The 19,441-nt window shown below is 39.2% G+C and overlaps 1 protein-coding gene across 2 annotated transcripts; it reads left to right on the top strand.

Moving 5' to 3' along the window:
• Window positions 1–2,509: 2,509 nt before the first annotated feature.
• On the top strand, window positions 2,510–18,551 carry TC2N (tandem C2 domains, nuclear). 2 transcript variants are annotated; one of them, XM_010003714.1, is made up of 11 exons: window positions 2,510–2,576; window positions 3,231–3,461; window positions 6,645–6,809; window positions 9,688–9,779; window positions 10,221–10,296; window positions 11,323–11,423; window positions 12,266–12,382; window positions 13,253–13,444; window positions 15,285–15,399; window positions 15,872–16,071; window positions 18,400–18,551. In XM_010003714.1, the coding sequence occupies exons 1-11, from the start codon at window positions 2,510–2,512 to the stop codon at window positions 18,508–18,510; spliced, it is 1,467 nt and encodes a 488-aa protein (XP_010002016.1). In that variant the 3' UTR covers window positions 18,511–18,551. The 2 variants fall into 2 exon arrangements, with proteins under 2 accessions (XP_010002016.1, XP_010002017.1); XM_010003715.1 differs by lacking the exon at window positions 13,253–13,444 and having other exon boundaries at window positions 18,400–18,510.
• The last annotated feature ends 890 nt before the right edge of the window (window positions 18,552–19,441 follow it).

Below are 19,441 nucleotides of genomic sequence, written 5' to 3'. Positions count from 1 at the left end.
GAAACTGTACTCAACGAAATAGTCCCTTAGATGCTTGTTGCTGTAGAATAGTGGTTTACTTAGGTTTAGGTCCAGTGGGAATATATTTTAAGAATTTCCTTCTAATCACTATTCTGTGATAGCTCATGATTAAGAGTAATCCTGGAGCAGTTATGTAGTTGTAATAACAGACCTTCATTATATTTCACAGTTGTATTTTAAAGCTCACAGGTCAATTCAACTCTTCCTCGTGAAGCCTTTTGCTCTCAGTGACTTTGTAAAACTGATAAATTAAAACATAAGTAGAAATGCTGAGGTACTATAAAGTGCAAAAGAGCTCGTCAGTAAGTATATGCTGTCTTTGCTCAGTATTTGCAAATTCACACATCTATTGATAACTTGCAGTTACAGCCTAACTCTGGAAATAAGTAATGTTATAACAAGAAAGCACATGTTTTCTATGTTAGGTGAAGTGTCACAGAATCACAGTATGTTAAGAGGTTGGAAGAGACCTGGAAAAATCATCTAGTCCAACCCCCCTGCCCGAGCAGGATCCCCTAGAGTTGGTCACACAGGAACGTGTGCAGGTGGGTTTTGAAGTGTCTCCAGAGAAGGAGACTCCACAACCTCTCTGGGCAGCCTATTCCAGTACTCTGTCACCCTCACAGTGAAAAAGGTTCATCTGATGTTTACATGAAACCTCCTATGCTCCAGCTTGCACCCGTTGCCACTTGTCCTGTTGTTAAATATCACTGAGAGGAGCCTGGCTCTGTCCTCCTGACACTCGCTCTTTACATATTTGTAAACATTGATGAGGTCACCCCTCAGTCTTCCCTTCTTCAAGCTGAAGAGACCCAGCTCCCTCAGCCCTTCCTCATAAGGGAGATATTCCACTCCCTTAATTATCTTTGTGGCTCTGCACTGGACTCTTTCAAGCAGTTCCCCGTCCTTGAACTGAGTGGCCCAGAACTGGACACAATATTCCAGATGTGGAATAACTTAATACTCACTAACCTTTTTAGTGAGTATAAGATCCAGCAGCACTCCTCTCCTTGTTGACTCATCCACCATTTGCATCGATAAGTTATTGTCAGTGCACTGGAGGAACCTCCTGATCTGTGTGTGGCTGACTGAGTAGGCCTTCCAGCAAATATCTGGGTAGCTAAAATCCCCCATGAGAACCAGGGCTTGTAATTGTAAGACCACTTTCAGAGTTTTGTGGGCCTTTTAAAAGGAAAGGGGTTTTTTTATATTAATGTTATTCCTGTTAACCATATTTCTGTGGTGCCCTAGTGGTCTTTGAATACACATACAAAGAAAATGATGGCACTGTTCAAGCTACAGGTGGGAATGGCTTCTGTGTTGGAACACTGAAGCTTTCAGCAGTTTCTTAAAGTTCAGATATCTGAGCAAATGTGTCCATTTTTGTGTAGCTGTTAAAGAGGTCCCTGCTCACTGTGGGTGAGGGCTGAACTACATGACCTGTAAAGGTCCCTTCCAACCCAAAGTATTCTATAATTCTCTCTGTGCTTTCCCCCGTTGTCTTTCCCACCGTTTCATCTTATGTTTATGTTCTGTTTGGTGTCTTCCTCTAACCTTGGAAGGTTGGAATCGTGTCTTGGGTGTGTTGTAACCTTGTGTACTTTAAGTACACGTAAAAGGACTAGACTTAGCTAAAGTTTTGGACAGGAGACTATGCAGCTGTCTATGTCCCTCTGAAAAGAAAACATAAGGATATGAATAAAGACATTTAAATGGGGCCAGTTAGTATTGTCATAAAGTTTCTTTAATGTTAACCAGCTGTTTTAGGCTTGTTCTCATTCTTTAGTAGATTACATGCCTCATATTTTGCTGGAAGTTAGCATTCTATTTCTGTGTGCACAGCAGACAATTATATAATAAAACAGGTCTTTGGTTTCATGTGCATACAATTATGAGAAGCAGTAGTTCCTCAAAGAAGGCAATTTTGGCATCATTTATAGAGACTGTTTTCAAATGTAAAGCATGGAGTGTGTTGAGTGAAAAATATAAATGCATATGGAAATACGAAAATACTACATGAGTGAAAGAGGATAGGAGAAAGATGAACAGAATAAAAAACATATCTTGCAAGTGACTTGACAAAGCCACGTCAAACCAGCTGTAAAGCTGAGTAAACTCCAAAGTCCAGTGGCATACACAAATATCAGGAGAATTTTAGTGTTTCTGAAATACAGGGACCCGAGTGGGTCACTGAAAGTACTTGGATGCCATATGTTAAAATTATTTTATTTTTCCCTGTGCTTTTATATAAACAATAATTTATCTCAGTAAGAGAAATCTGATGGCTTTGATCTTTTTGTGATGGAAGTAACTTTCTCATTGGCCCTGGGACTGTGTTAAATAAGCAATCAGGTATTAAATAGCTGATAAGATTGCATTTTTATTTCAGTTATTCCCTTCAAATAAGGTTTGTTCTGTTGTTTTTCAGGTTTGATAGCTACACTGAATCTTTGACTGTGGTCTCCTTTAAATTGCGACACTGAAAACAATGGCAACAGAATGTATAAAAAACTGCTGTAAATGGTGTTTCTGCATGGAAGAAGAAAAAAATGATTGTGAGTTCTGACATAATGATGTTAACTAAGGGTTTTGTTGTTCTGGCTCCATTAATGATGAGATTTCCCATTAATAAAATGACTGTCTCACCCCTGATAAACTTGAATTCTTTTACAACATTCAAAATTCTTTCCATACCTCCACTTGGAGATTGAACACATGCTTGTTAGTGTTATGAATTGGAATTGGAACTGAAAAATTACACTTGTCTGAAGCCTGCTCCTTGCAGCCTGGAATGCTGTCCAAAAAAGCCAACTTTTTAACTCGAGGTTGTGTAAAGGTCTTGTATCTTTCAAACTCTAAGACTGAACATTTTTTATTTTTTTAACTTCCCTGTGGATTTATTCTTAGGATTTTATTTGGTGTCTTATTTGTTTGAAGAACTATTCTGTTATAAAAGTATACCTCTTTAAAATATTCACTGAAGAGCAAGGTTGCTATAAATATAGAGGCTTAGGCAACAAAGAGTTTGGGTGTCATGAAGATGAGTATCTTTTCCAGGTGTAAGTCCTGAATGCTAGTAAAACTGAATACTAGCAGCCTCAAGTAATCTAACAAGCCTGGATCCTATTAAATAAAAGAGATCTGTTCATGGTATTATTCAAAACTTAATGCACATATGTGCTGTTTTCCTTGCTCTTTATTTTTAGCAGTTTCCATGGTGCAGGAATCTGAAGCAGTAGCTGCAAGCAAGCCAACTATTGTAGAGAACCCTCCATTGTCTTCTGTGTCAGTGAAGCGTCAAGTTGGCTGTTCAGAGGATTATCTGCTTTCTAAACTGCCCCTAGATGGTCAGGAGGTACCATTTGTGGTCCCTCCATTCAAATTGGCTTACGTACAGCCGAAGAACCTGCCTGGCATCTCACATTCTGGAGGAATTCAAGGTAAAACACAGACAGCATTGCTGAAACAGTTTTTCAGCTTCTGCTACTCCTTGAAAGTTGTCAAGTATTTCTACTCAAAACATATGTTTGTGGAACTTCCTAGAAGCCTGGTCATGTCTCTTCTCTCTGGACATCCAGAGAGGTTTTGGGAAGAATGTCCTCCCACTATGAATCTCTGCAATGGATGAATAAAACTGAAAGGGAGGATTGCACACCAGTGCTCATACAATGGAAGACACTTAAAGGAAACAGAGGCTTTAGTAAAGAATTTATTGGAGAGGAGGAAAAACTTAAGACATCCCCAGTGTCCACATCTCTCAAGTAAAGAAGGAGGGTGGTCTAGCTTTCATGTTTAATCTTAATGGATGTTTTAACATGCTAGTACATCTTCCTTTTCAAATTTTGCAAATAGATAGCATGTGCTACTACATTGCAGATTTTTTTCCTCTAACTATTTTCTGCTCCTTTTGGTGCCTTTTTGGGAGGCCAGGGGTCACAGATCTCAGTGGCACAAGATTGCATATATTACTGTTATTAGTTGTTTCTCAACAATCTTCTTGTGCTTCAACCTCTGCCAATTAGTCCCATGCTCAGACTGCCAAAATTATGCACCTGCAATTTAGGCACAGTGGCATTTTAGAAGAATAGGAGCCTGATCCAGTAACAGGAGTTACAGGGCATGTGCTATGACTAGGCTCTTGGTCCTACCAGGAGATGCCTACAGTTAGGTAAGAGAAGATTTTGGCAGAGACATACCCAAATAGTTGTTTTCTCTAGATTTGCTTTGCTGTGAGGACATGATAAGCTGGTAATGTTTTTAGTCTCACATGACTGTATTTCTTTTCTGAGGGTGAGACTGTAATAAGTGAAAAGAGTCAACCACATGTTGTATTAACTTTTTGGTTTTACCTCCACCCTTCTGTTCTCCCCAGGCCCTAGCTGTAGCTTCTTCTCCTGCTGTGCCTATTACCAAACCTGCTGCTCACCCAGTACCTGCTGGTGACACTGGCACTAAAGCCAAGCTAATCAGCCTAGCAGAATTTTTGCATAGAGGTTGGCCATTCTGTGCCTGATCTTTGTAGTGGGCTTTATTTGTGATGCCTGCCTCGCCAGACATGGACAGACTACCTAATAGTTGGAGGTAAAACATGTGAGGCCTTCCTTATTTCTGAGCCTGATCTCCTTCAGCCTCCCCAACTTTCCTCCTACTTCAGTAGCTCGTTCTTCTAAGTCAATACTTGAACAAGGTACATAAATGCAAGACATGCTCCTGGTAATCCCCTTTCTGACAGGGTCTGGGTTCAGGCTGTCCTTGCTTTGTCCTACCTTATCCTCAAGATACTGTGCAGAAAGCCCGTCAAGGACTCTGAGGCATTAATGTTATCCAGGAGGATGCAAGATGTGTCTAACAACTTTTAGATAAATGTTTGCTTTGTTCATCACAATCTTATCAGTCAGTGACTTATAAACCAGCTTTCACTGGGAATTCTGCTTCATCATCCTTTGTGAAGGACCTGGTGAACAGAGTGGCCCTTAGGCTATAAAGCCGGTAGATCTGGCAGGATGACCTGACTCTTCATAATTGTCTCTCTTGAGCAAATATTTTAAATTCTTGAACAAATATTTGAAAAGTGGCTCTTACATTAAGCAGGCAACTTCCATTTCTCTTTCCAAATATAAATACTTTTTTTTTTTTTTTGAAGTACAGCTTTTAAAGCCTCATTAAAGTTGTTTAAAAATGCAAAGTTTACTTTTTAGGAAGATTTACTAAATACAGTGAAGTGTGCTGTCAGTTCCTTCTTCACAAAAAAAGCATGTTCAAAAAGCATGTTCAAAAAAGGTATTTAGAGTATTTTCCTTCTTAGACCATTGTTAAATATCTGTTGAAGTCCAAGTTCTGCTCTCAGTTCCACTCCATTTTCTGTGTGTGTTTGACCATTTTTCTTTAGTGAAACAGGACATGCTCAGTGTTAGCTCTTGGCATCCCTTCTGAAAGCAGTTAAGTTCTGGCAGCCTTGCTCTGCAGTACTCACTGCAGCATGTCTTATGCTCTCACAGAAGTAAGCTAGCAGGAAGAAGTGTGCTCCTGGTCTGGAACACTGGCTTTACCATCATCTGCTGTGTATAAATTCTTTATGGCCTCACTTGTAGCGTTTGTCCCAGTTTACGTCATCCTCAAGCCTATTATACTTAAATTCTTCCTTTATCATCTCTTATGTTCCATCTCACTGTTTTAGTTACTGTTTTTACTTACTCTTCTAACAGCTGGAGGAAATTATTTTATGATAGTAATAGTTTACCTCTTATGGTGCAACACAGTTGCAGAATTGAAACCACTTTCTAGTGAAGTAAAGAACTTTTTAACATACAGGTTAACATCCAGGGAGGTGAAGTTGAGGAAGCAAATGTCAGAGCTTGGCAGAGTCCAGATCACACCATTCCCATTCTCTATTGTACTGTTATGTATTACTTATTTTCACTCCAGACAGAAAAAGTGAAGCACTACAGCAGTGTTCTTTACTGTTCTGCCGTCCAAGATGTGCATGTTTTTTCTGAAATGATTATAAATAAAGGAAAGGAAAATAGGGCAGCTGTGCTGTAATGGGCTGAGTAAAGGGCTGGGATTCAAGCATTCTCAGATCTGTCTACTTGTGCTTCAGCCAACAATTCAAGTAATTTTGGGCCAGTGATTGTGCCACTGACAGACTTCCTATGGAAACTGGATGACAAAGAGACTGAAGGCACAAGTCACATTATTTTTCCATACAAGACCCTCCTGAAGGCCTGGGGGTCCATTAGCCGAGTGGGAACGTCGTGAGTGAAGATAGCCAAATAACTCAGAGGTTTTCTGTACACATGGCCCTACTTTTCTTGTTAATTTCTGTCTTGATGTCTGTCTTGGGAGCTTTCTGTATCTCAGCTAGTTAGGCATTTATTGTGGGACTCCAAGACAGGCTATGCCTGCTTTTTGTGCCAACTTAATTCCAGTGTTTGCCAGCACACTGTGGAATTCTGACATTATGTGTGTATGTGTTTTCTTTACTCTTTTTTTTTTTTCCTGAAGCAGATAATACTGAAATATTTTTGTTCTTTGTCCTGAAGGCACTCTGCCTGCCTTATGAAGTCAAGCAGCATGTGTTATGTCTGGAACTCTTGCACTTGATGTTTACTTGTATTTTGCAGAATCTGCCAGAGCCTCCTTTGGTGACCGGAAAGCAGAACTGCACAGCCTGTACCAGTGGCCCCACTATGACGTGTACAACCCTTTCTATTTGGAGCATCGGGTTTCGCCAGATCTGATGAGGCGCTGCCAAGCAAAATCAGTCAATAGGAAATTATATGGATCAGGTGAGAAGGACCACACTCTTACTTTTCTGTCTTCCTCCCTTCCCCAAGGTTTACAGGTAAAAGATAAAAAGGCATTCATCCACAGAAGGTAAGTTTGATTATAGCAATTCTCCAACTGGTCTGTGTGCTACAGATACTTGACTGGCAAATCAGTCTCTAGAGCCAGCTCTGCTTGATTTCCAGCTGCACTGTTGCTTTCTGTCTTTTGGGTGCTGAACAAGGCTTGCATGCATCACACAGCGGTAGGCAAACTGGCAAAGCAAGCTAGTGTAGCTACCTCTGATCCAAAACAGGATCCTGTACTAGAGATTCCAGCTACAAGCAATAGGAGTTTTTGAGGAAGATAGAAAAAGGAAGTCAGGCAGTATGTTGAGTGGAGGAAAGCCTGAGAAGTATATATACAGAGAGAGGTGCAAGCACCAAAAACCATTTAGGAGCAAATGATAAGAACAGGTGCAAAATGGGAAGTGACACTCTCTACCAGCTTTTTTGTAGTTTGCTTTTCAAGGTGCAGACATGTCCCTTCTTCTCATTGAGTAAATGTGTAAAAATGCGAGTGGGCTGTGAGGTAGTAAATTGAGTCAGAAACTGGCAACAGCATGCATTTTAAAAGATGTTTTATTTAGAATGGTATAGCATGCTTATTTTATAGCTGGAGGAAATGTCTCAGTCTGTGTCCTGTTTTAAAAGTAATTCTAAATCACCATAGGCTACTTGAAAAGACTACTCCACATATTATTTTTTTAATATAACAAAACACATGTAGAATTTTAGCAGCCTTTACTGCCTATGGGATTGCTAGGCTTTGCAAGCACCTGTGGTGGGAGCCAAATGGATTTTATAGAACTGTCTTGAACATCTTCCCTACAGCTCATCATCTCTTTTTCCATTTTTCTTCCAGCTAAAGAAGCACTTCACTAGTAAGAAATGTCACTTGTGTCTAGAGTACAGTTCTAAAATGCCTTCTTCCTCCAGAGTTTTTTGACTGCTGTTTCAAAAGTTAGATAATGGCCTTCGTGTGCATCTATAGATTATTTAAGCAAAATACTAACCGTATTTCGTTGCAGCAAGTGCTATTATACTTCTTATGTTTGTGGGCTTAGAGCTACGCAATGTGTTTATTTGGAGGGTATGAAATGAAATTATTGAATTTTCATATGAAGTCCCTCCTCTCCATCTTAAAAAAACCAAACCCACCAGCGAACAAACTGAAAAATAAATTTATTAATATTTTCCCAAATGTCTTGTTATTATTGGTAAAGAACATATATTTATGGTTTAAATTTTTCTGCTTTTTTATATTTTACAGACAGCTTTCCCAGTGTAAAAATTAACATTTTTTCCATTTAAAATTTAAGCTTTGAAAAAGGCACCATCTCTCTACCCAACACCCCAAGTTCATTGGAAACTTTAACCAGTGTTACTAGAAACTGCTGATCTTTAATGTGTTCCAGTGATTTATAACCTGTAGGATCAAGTGGATGTTTCCCAGTAGTTTGTGAAAATCATGAATACTGTAATACGGAATTAATAATCAAAACCATAATTGGTTTCAAATCCAGTGATGGGCTGATATCTCCCATTTGCTCCCATTATATACTCATTATATAAAGCAGGTTTATAGGCCTCATATGATACTATAATGCTATTTCTACCAGACTTGGGAACAACTCAGCCCTTTTGTGTCACGTACAAGAGAGAATTTAGAACTCATGCCAGGCATACAGACCTTCATTACATTTGTTCTAAATTATGTTGTTACTTTCCTTTCTCTCCCATGGATTGTCAAAACTTTCTTCATCTTCTCATTTCCTTCCTTGGGAAAAGAAAGAGTTATTCTTTATTGTCACATCTCACAGTAGCCGTAATTGGTTATATATTTTGATAGCAATAAAAGGGAATTAAATTTTCAGCAACAAGGGATATAATTCTCTTAAGCTGCAATCAGTGAATGGTAATGGAAGACTTCTGAAATACCATAACACAGCATTGCAATGAAAAGGAATTCACTGCATCAGATAGTCCTAGTAGTTAAACTGTACTTCATTCATTTCTATATGGGTCAGTTTTGAAGTTGAGAGGCTTTAAAAACCTCTTGAGCATGAGTGGAGTCAGTAAAGATTCCTGAAACAGTGGCATTAGAGTGGCTTTCATTTTCTACTGTTGCTGCACAATATGCATAGATAATGTCCCTTAGCTCTGTACTGCTCTGAAGAAGAAAACTGAAACGATGTACTTAATCACCTCCAACTTCTGAGGGAACGACTCTTCTATAAAATAAAGATCTTGCTCTTGTGCTATAACAAGTACAGGTAATCTTAGAGTTAAGACTTGCTTTGTCTGAGTTCTAATACAGGTGCAGAATATGATGCTTTGGCAGTGTGATAAGTAAAGCCAGGGAGATGAGACCAACTTTAGCGGGCAGAATGTTTTTGCCACTCAGATCTTTACTATGGATAAATTTAAAAACGGAGAGCAGGCTAAGTCCCAGTTCTGGCTGAATACATTTAAAGACAAGACTCTTCCAATTTGCTAAAGCACGTACAGAAAAAAACCCACCCTTTTCTCTTGAGGAAATAACTTTGCGCCAGGGTCCTCAATTTGTCAGTGATACCAATGTGACCAAGTAAGTTTGAAAGGTTTCAGAGATGAAACTGATGAAGATATTTTAATGGCTTGTCTCTGCATTTTCTTGTTTCATTAGAGGGTTTGGGGAGAGGGAGGTGGGGAAAGATGTTGATGTCCTTCTTTAGTTGTTATTTAGCTAGGTTTCAATTTTACCATAGGTCTATTTAAATTTTTTTAAAGCTTCTTAATTATATTTTTTTTCCTAGCAATGATGCTTACACAATTTTTATTATTCTCTTTATCCTTTTAGTTAGTGATTTAAGACCTAGTACCTTGCCTGGATCATTTGATGTAAGTCGTTCAATGTTTGATCTCAGAAGCCCACCTCATCGATTCATGAAGGTGAGTTTCCCTTACAACTTGAGTTATACTGAAAACTCAGTTTACTTTGTCTGTCTGTTCCTGTTGCATTGTGTTTTCAAAGTAAACACTGAAGGGCATTATACTATGCACTGGAAGGAGCATAGGGAAAAATTCAACATCTTGACCAACTTCAAGAGACTCTTCCGTGATGTCTTCTCTGAGCAGTGCGCTTCTGACCCAGTGGCACTGTTGAGAAACCTGAATAGGCTGCTAGGCAGGACAAGACAGACAAGAGGTTTTGGTCCATCATCTTGTGTTTTCTCCCATCAGTTGAAAAGTGGAACACTTAGAAATTTCCATTGATGCAAAGAACGTGTTGTTTTGTTTTCATCATGTCTTGCCTCATAATAGAACCTCTCTAGCTTTTTGCATCTGTTGCTCTGAATGAAGTGACTTTTTTTTTTTTTTTCTTCCCCCCAGAGATATGATTCAGTCTCCAGTGTACCTAGCAGTACCTCTTCCAGGAAGGATTCACAGGGCAGTAACAGGAGTCTGGGTAATATTTTGTTTGTTTACCTTGTAATGAAATATTTCCCTTTGCACTTGAACCATTAAGATGTCTCTGCTGCTGGGGTTTGTTTGTTTGTTTGTTTTTTGAGATTGATCTGTTTAGCAAATTATATTGGAGATTACTTTTCAATTTGAAATTAAGAGTTTTGGACTCGCACCTTCCTGATGTCAGGAGATGGAGCAAATGAGCTCCTGAGGAGTTCTAATGCTTTTGAAAAATTCTTCCCTGGATTTATTACCCGAGTAAAGTAAGAAATTACAGATGTTCTTTTAGGATAGAATGCAGCACCTTGGTGACAGCTGTCGTCCTTTTTCATGTATCAGTATTTTTCTGTGGGAAGCACCTGGGATCCAGTACCCATATTACACAGAGAATTAGGCATGCAAACCTAATACCCTTATTTATGGAAGAATGCTGAAGAAGGGGAGATACTGCAAAATAAACCTTCAAAAATTAATCAAGTTCCCACAAAAGGCCCCCTACTGGAAGTCAGAATTTCACCCCGTCTCCTCAAAAAGAAGACCGGGGGCAATGACCTACTTTCAGTCATGGCAGAAACACTGGATATTAAATGGCTTTTCTGGCTTAACATAAAGCATAATAGTAAAATGTTTACTATGCTGGAACTGAAATCTGAGAAAGATAAAAAGCAGACCAATTTATAAACTTAACAGGCGAAGTGATTCATTGAAGGGAAGTGATAGATTATGTGTTCTGGGTGTCTCAAGCACATTCATTTTTTCTTTCTAAAAGTTGTTCGAGTACAACACAAGTTATTGAATTTAATAGAGATAACTGAGGTAAACATGAAGGCTTTTTGCTATGCAGAAGGCCAAGCTACAGGACTTCATGGATATTTTTTCCTTATTATGTAGGTGTTAAGATATTCAAAACTTTGAGAGAAGTTTTCAAAGATAAGGAGGCCACTTACTAATGAGTTCCCTTATTCTTGGAATGAACATTTAAGATACTGCATTACTTTTAAAAACACCAATTGGCTTTCTTCCACAGATACTATTACATTATCCGGTGATGAACGAGACTTTGGAAGACTGAATGTGAAATTGTGTTATGTTCCCTCTGTTGAACAGATTTGGATCACAGTGTTACATGTAAGCAAATATAAATAACTTCATTATTATTTACTCAAATATCTATTTCCCTGTACTTAGTTTTAATCCTCATTAAATTTGGCTCCTTGATATTTTTAGCAGAAAAAATTAGTTCTAAGTCTCAATGTAAACAAAGTTCTGTCAAATATATTACTGGTCTTCATTCACAGTATCTTCCTCTTCTTTGTTTCTTTTTCTGTTGCAATCTCTGTTCTGCTGCAGTCAATAGTAGAATGTATTATACAACTCTTTATGTTACTATACTTATGTTCTGATTGTGGAGTGAGGAACTCTTAGATATGAAAGCCAGGCTGATAATAGGCTGGTCCTGCTGTGGAAATTCAGAGCAAGTAAGTTGGAACAAGTTTGGAGGCAGCATTTAGCTGACTCTTAACAGGTCCTGCAGAGCAGAACCATAGTAGCATTTTGAGGATGTAGAGCAGCTTTTGGCTTTTTCATTAGCTAATGTAATACTGGTATGCTGGCTGGTTTATACACTTCCAGGAACTGTGAATAATTTTTAAGCAATGGGACTTTGAGTATTCAGAAACCTCATAACTACATCACGTGATAAATACTACATAAGGGACTTCATGATTTATCTGTTGTCAAATTGCCACATAGTGAAATCATAAAAATCTACCAAATAACTTTTCACCCTCTGGTTGTGGAAGTTAGTTATTAAATGTTCTGAAACTAAACAGTCGTTACACTGGCTCTGATTTATATTCAATATTACAGAAATTATTCAGAATTCTAGAACAGTGTAGATGACTGTTTCTTAGTTGTCTGAAGGCCAGAGTCTTACAATGTTGAAACTGACTGTGTTTTCAATGTTACAGTGCAAAGACCTGAGCTGGCCTTCCAGCTGTGGGGAAAACCCACGGATCTGCATCAAGGGAATTCTTACACTGCCCAAACCAGTGCAGTTCAAATCTTCTCCCAAGGAAGGGTGCAATGTAAGTACAGGCAGGGAAAACACTGAATCATTTTTCCCCCAGAAATAAAAGTGAAATGTAAATGAATTTTTAAATGGACCAAACATCCACTCTTATGCCATACTTGCAGTGTGAGCTGCCTAGGCTTGGGTTACCAGAGTTTGCTTGTCGTTTTGGGGACTCTTTTTCCCAACTTCTCAAAATCCTGTTTTTTGACAGGATTGTTCCACTAATTCCCCGATATCTACTCTTGCATGGCAGTGTTGCCTTCTTTTTCTCCCAGGTCTGCAGGATAAATAAGCTCACAGGGGACTCAGCCATGAGCTTGCTAGCCTTGGCAACTCAGTGGTGAGGGACTGGAGGAAGCCTGGGTGTACCTGTAGGTGCACATTCATCCCAAGGAAGGTAGATTATGTTACTGATTCTCACTGTGGCAGTGAATTCTCTATAGAATGTAGTAAGAATTCGTCACATGACAAGACTTCTGATAGTGGCAGTGAAGAAATATTAAGGAGGTGGAAGGTAAAGCAACATAAACCTCCCATAATAAGAATCAAAGGTGAATGAAAATAAAATTAGCAGTAGGGACTGAAGCAAAAGGCCACAGGAGAATTTGCGATGACAATGCGTGTGTGCTGTTGTAAAGTTCCAGAAGAGACAGCCTCAGTTTGTTACAGTAGTTAAAAAAAATAATCCAGAGCTTTGTCCCTGCCTGAATTTGACAATGAGGTGGTGAGTTTGTGAGGGCTCACCACTGTAAAAGAACATTTTCTGTGACAACCCGAAATTATAGCCAGGAGCAGTGGCTATAGGACCAGGAAGCCTTGGTTTCTAAGTTTCGAGTTCCTTGTGACTCATACAACGGTGATACCCCTCTGTTTTTCTTTCTAGGACATTGAATTTATGGAAACTTTTGTATTTGCTATTAAACTGCAAAGCCTGCAAGCTGTCAGATTGGTATTTAAAATCCAGACACAGACTCCCAGGAAAAAAACAATTGGAGAGTGCTCCTTGGCACTGCGGGAGCTCAGCTCAGAGGAGTCAAGTCATTGGCTGGATATATCTCCTCCTTCCAAAGCACCTGTAAGTGCCAATACTGCAAAAGTATGTTGTATCACCTAGAAAGAATTGCTGGAAATGCAGGTTAAATAATTAAGGTACTAATTCAATGTTAACAACAAACAGGGTTTTTCTTTTTTCCACTTTTTTGGGGAAAGGCATTTTGATGGAGAAAAAATGCAGACTTTTGAACTCTGCACATAGCTGTTCTGGTCATAAACTGCAGCTGTTTCTGGGAAAAGAGCAAGAGCAAGCTCTTCCACACTATGGCCCACAGCTTGAGGGGGGGACATTCTGGGGAAACGTTCAGCAAAGGACACTGCATAACTGCATTTTCCAATGAAAAAAGCACCAAAAGATCCTTAGGACTCACAGCAAGAGCTCAAGGCAAATGAAATCTGCTTTTGTTATGGAAGAAAAGTGCAAAGATCTTCAGGGGCTGCAGAGATAGCCATATATTTAATGTTCAGATTGCATGCTGTGAAGTAATAATTCAGACAGTTCATTTCCATTAGCATAATAAGAAGCAGGTGGCTTTCACAGTGGGATTTCCTTTCCCCCTACCCTCACTTTGTTTGTTTCTTTTACAGATTGTGTCTAGACATTTGTATTTTCAACGAATTAAACTTGAATTAGCAATTCAAATGCAGATTTTATCTAAGTATGTCTGAGTAATATGAGTGATACTCTTGATTTCTAATATAAATTACACTTGGTATTTTCTAGTTCTAACAAGAATAACCAAATTGCTTCAAAAGCAGTAAGATTAAGTGAAAGAGGAAGCAGTTTTAAAACTGCTTAATCCTGATGTAAATTCCCAAATCTTCTCATAGCTTGTCTCTCTGTGTTGGCTTTCCTCACCATTATATCCCAGAGCCTTCCAGACATTGCTGGAATCATCCTTGTACTACCCTGTGAGGCAGCAAACAACCCTGCTTACCAATAGAGAGCCAAAGCTCAGAGCTGAGTAAGTGGCTTTCCCTCAGGGTTACACAGAAATTTTGTGGCTGAGCTGCAGAGAGAATCTGGGTCTGGAGCCTGACTTGTCTTTATCTGGCCTGTTGCTCTCTTGCTTAGTGCATTTTGCATCACTGGAGTGTGTTAAAGGGAACCAGGACTAACAAAGTTCTTTTAAATTGAGGCTGTCAGGAAAGCTGGGTCTCCACAGATCTTCTCTTGCTGTTCCTACAGTGTTCAGAGTACATTAGCTGACAGGAGAGTAATGAGGATGCAGCCATGCAACTTTGCCATTAGCCAAAATTCGAAACATAAATCAGGGTGGACATCTCGGTACGTTCAGAGTGTGTATGGATGTAGGTATGTAAAACACAAAGACTTCTGCAACACAGGAAGCTCCACAGCATGCGGTCACCCTGAGCATTCATGCTTGAAGTGACAGGGCCTGTATCGATAGAAGGCATTGCTTATAACTCCATATTGCACAATGCTCAAGTGTGGGAGGAGAACTCTAAAGGTTTCTGTGTTAGTGGGAGCATACCTGGTCTCTCACTTCCACACCCAGCTTTAGTAGAGGTATAGCTGCATTTCCAGTTTTCCCCATATGTGTCTGTTCTTACCATTGAGGAATCTTTCCCAGGTGAAAACTGAGGACTCATTTATTTGTCCAGTATCTCTGGATGCAGCCCACGAGGGCCATATGTGAAGTTACTGGTACTGTAGCTATAAAACATACCAGATGCACTTGCTGTGCATCTGCAGGTTGTGTATACAACACACACTTATATTTCTGTCCAGGAAATCCCAGACAAAAATGTGAGAGCCCAACATATGACAGAATTCCTGTGTTTCCTGAGTCTATAAGCAACTTAATCCAGATATTATGGCAACATTGTTTTGCTTGTAGGTGTGCCGTGCAGAACTTCAAGTAGGAACTTGTTTTCAAGCAATAAACAGGAGGATTCAGTTACAGATTCTTGAAGCACAGAACCTTCCAGTTTCATCTACACCTCTGTCTTCAAGTAAGTAACATCAGCTGTCTCATGCCTCTTGTCTAAAAGCATTTGTTACAGGTAAATTGCTGCTCAAATGGGTTGGCAGTTCATAAAATTCCTTAAAAATCTCAGACTAACATTCTGTGCAGTAGATTTCCATTGCCAAGGCTTATTTCCACAGATGTCTTACTTGATTACTTTTTGTTTGGTTTGAAGCTACATGTTTATGTATTTTGGAAGATTTTTATCCCAGTATTAACCCTGACACAAAAGAGCATTAGCCTGCACCTGCTGTTTGGATACTGTGTTAAGCAAGTCAATATTATTGAAGGATACTCTGTGTGACTAGTCAGGAAAGTTATTGTGCAGTTCTTTTGGCCAGACTTTTGGGAAACTGTTGCAATTTGAACCATACATGTGGATTTTGTCAGGTCCTTATTGAGTGTGTTTGTGAGTAACCCTTTGTGTCCTATGCCTTTTTCCCTCCCTTTTGTGCTAGATTTCTTTGTGAAAGTTGGAATGTTTAGTACAGAAGGGCTGATCTATAAGAAGAAGACTCGTCTTCTGAAGTCCACTAACGGCCAAGTGAAGTGGGGAGAAATGATGATTTTTCCAGTTAGCCAGATTGAACAAGGCATTAGCTTTCTCATCAAGCTCTACAGCAGAAGTTCAGTGAGAAGAAAACACTTCATAGGACAGGTTGGTTTCTGCTAACTAGCAGCATATCTTTCAGTTAAAATCCAGTTCCACAGGTTTCTTGGTGTGAGTTTTAAAATACTTTAAATAAGGTGGCATATAGCAAAATAGTAAATTCTAATAAGCTCTTCTGGATGTAACCTAAAAAAGAATAGTACTGGGCTCTTAAACATGCAGTAACATCAGAATGGGAGTTGACATTCTGATTTTTCTTTTATAAATAGGTCCTTAAGTCATTTTAATGTGAAAGATTCCTTCCCACAGACAGACATATGAGATCTGTTCCTTGCCTTTAGGCTTTCTGAAGAAAACAAACATAGCACTCACAGCAGCTCTACAACCTACACTGTACTGTACAGAAAAGGGGTGTGTTGGCTTGCCATACCAATGCACTTAGAAACAGGTGTGTGTGAAAGGAAATACCAACAGCTCCAGTATCTTACTGCCTTCCTGGGTAAAGCAATGCTGAGATCAGCACAATATTCTAAATGTGTGATAAAGTGATAATGTAGGTGAACAAACAAAATTATTTTTAGTTGAGTGCCTTTCCCTTTCCCTTTCCCTTTCCTTTCGTTTTTCAACTTGAAACTTCTGTAGTGTCTCTTTGAAAGCATTTTTGTGATTCTATTTATTTAACCACTATAAAACTTGGTAGTCTGGTGTGTTTTTATTCTCTCTGTCCTCTTTCCTTGGTTGTTCTGATTTACCATCATCCTGTCCCTTCTTTCCTTTTTTTCATAGGATAGTGAGCTATAGAGCCATGGCTGCTCTTAATCCTCAGTGTTTTCCCTGATGCAGCCAGAGTTAGTAACAGAATTTTAATATGTGCATAAATTAATAACGTGGAATTTATTTTCAGGCTGAAATGGTGATGTCTTTTGTCAAATGAAGGACTGTGCTATCCTTAGGTACAGAAAATTCTGTCCCATTCTGGTGATGTTTCTTGTGCCTGCTGAAGACATGCAGTTATAAAAGATGCTGACGTGCTACAGAAATTATTTATCAGCAAGAGTTATGTGATCTCCCTCCATTTTATGGAGCCTCCTGGCTTTCTATGATTCCTGCTAGTGGAGTTGGATTTGGAATAGGAAAAGAAAAAAAGTTGTTCTGTTTAGTTGTGCTACCTTATGGCAAAAATAACGGGGTATGGATTTGCAGTCACTTAGCAATATGTGAGGTCATCTCAATCTGATGAGTTTCATTTAATCATGGATCTTATTTTTAGGGGGAGGAAATGAGCTACTTCTGCTCCTTAGAATTTATTTGGAAAAGGTTGTTTTAGCTCATGCAGGCAGACATTGCCACATAACACATGAAGACATAAAATATGGCTCGAGGGAAAATGTACTTTAAGCAATTGGCTGAGTATCTGGAAAAGGATGAATGTAGCTGGATCTATTAACTTTGTTCTTCAGAGAATGATGTTTAATTGGATGCTGTTCTCAGTAGACAATACTTAGATTAGACTGCTTTTACAGGCATGGCTTTAATCATGAGCAAGATGTATACTGAATCTCTGTGGATGAAACGTCAGCTGCCTGTGGTATTCTGGAAGACATTATTCTCACTTCTTGAGGACTCGTGCCTCAGCAGTGTAGGCTAAATGTACTTCATGGTGAAGGTTTCTGAGAAGTCTTAAAAGGACTTATTCTTGGAAGACTTGAGGAAATAGAGTCCCGTAAATAATGATACCTACTTACATAAGCAGAATTCTTTTGGCAATGGAGGCTGATGATAATGTTCAGGAGGAAAACTTCCTACTTGTAGCTCATTTCCTTGTTCAATGGCCACGATCCATTAATTGAATACTGAGAAGAAACGGACTCTTACTGCGTGACAGCATGTGGTATGGGCACGTTAGTAACCTCTGTGGAATGCAGGTTTGGCCCTGTCTGTTGGAGTGTGCAATTCAAAATGCTCATGAAAATGCTGGACAGCTAGCTCAGGATGCCAGGTGGCTTGCAGCAAACTGGAGTTTGAATGCATAGAGCTATCACTGATCCTGATGAGCCCTTGACCCCAGCACGTGCATGTGAATGGAGCATGGAATGCTTGCTTTAAAACATCTTATTAACTAGAGAAACATTAGTATGTAAAGACTTCTCTAGTTAGAGGCTAAATTTAAACCCCCACTCCCTGTGTTCACAGTTGAAAGCCAAAATATGCTAGTCCCAAGAGAACTGTATTTGCTGCTATAAGGCTTTGGTCACAGTCCACACATTGTATCTCATGCTACACTTCTATGGTATTTATTTGGAACAAATACAGTCTGGGCCTCTGTGTTATATCAGGTAAACTCAATTTTATTTTTCTTTCTGTTTCTTACTGCAGGTCTGGATAAGTTCCGATAGCAGTAACAGTGAAGCAGTGGAGCAGTGGAAAGATACTATTGCCAACCCTGAAAAAGTTGTTGTTAAATGGTACAGAATTGGTCCATCTTGAAGTCTGGAAGTGAAACTCAGGACTGATTTTTCTACAAAGATGCTCCTACACTGTTTAAATAGACAATATTTTTCCTTTTATTTATACTGCATGAGTTCTTCAGAATGTCTCCACTGCATCACACCTCCATGGTAACTGGGAAAATTCAGTTTCACAAAGAAATACTGGCTAAATATTATCAAAAGGAGGACCTAGGAACTGGGAAAAGTGCTCATTCAATTTTAAATAAAATGCAGCTTGGAATAATATATTTTTGCCCCTTTCCATAAGAGCACAGAAGTCCCACCTTGGAGAGAAGCATCTTCTTCAGTAGTCACTAATGTCCTTATCTGCAGTCTTCTCTTTAGCAGACTTCAAAGTCCATGGGAAGCAGTCTGGTCAGTGGCTTGTTGTTAGGTACCTTGGAACCTCTGGGGTTGCACCCATCTTGACACCATTTGATCTAAATACCTTGTGCCGCAGCAAGTGGGAAAGCTGTGGCTCTAGGCAGAGGCAAATAGGGAACTATGCAATCAAGCAATACCCAAAGGCTTTTCTAACCTCCATCCTTGATGAAGGGTTGTTGAGTACCCTGATGTGCCCGTGATCTTTGCAGGTGGGGCCCTCCAGACTCCCTCTGTTTGGGTGAATTCTGGTTGGAATGAATGGAATAATACAAAGAGCCAACAGCCCTGCCCAGGATCAGGGCCAATTTTAGATAAATTACTTTCTTATATAGAAATCTTATACATAAACCACTTCCTATCTAATCAACAGTGTTCTAGCATTTGCTTACATTTCTAAAAGCCAGACTAACATGTACAAGGTACAAGGAGTAAGCAAATATTTACTGATATAAGTGCTTTTTAATATTAATTAAAATGCAGCATATTAAGGGACTCAGACTTTGTTTAAAAGATGGGCCACTACTGCAGAAATATTTGTTACATGT

This window comes from Chaetura pelagica, unplaced genomic scaffold, assembly GCF_000747805.2.
Source record: "Chaetura pelagica isolate M959 unplaced genomic scaffold, ChaPel_1.0 scaffold48, whole genome shotgun sequence".
NCBI classification, from domain to species: Eukaryota; Metazoa; Chordata; class Aves; order Apodiformes; family Apodidae; genus Chaetura; species Chaetura pelagica.
This window is presented reverse-complemented; position numbering and strand designations above follow the sequence as displayed.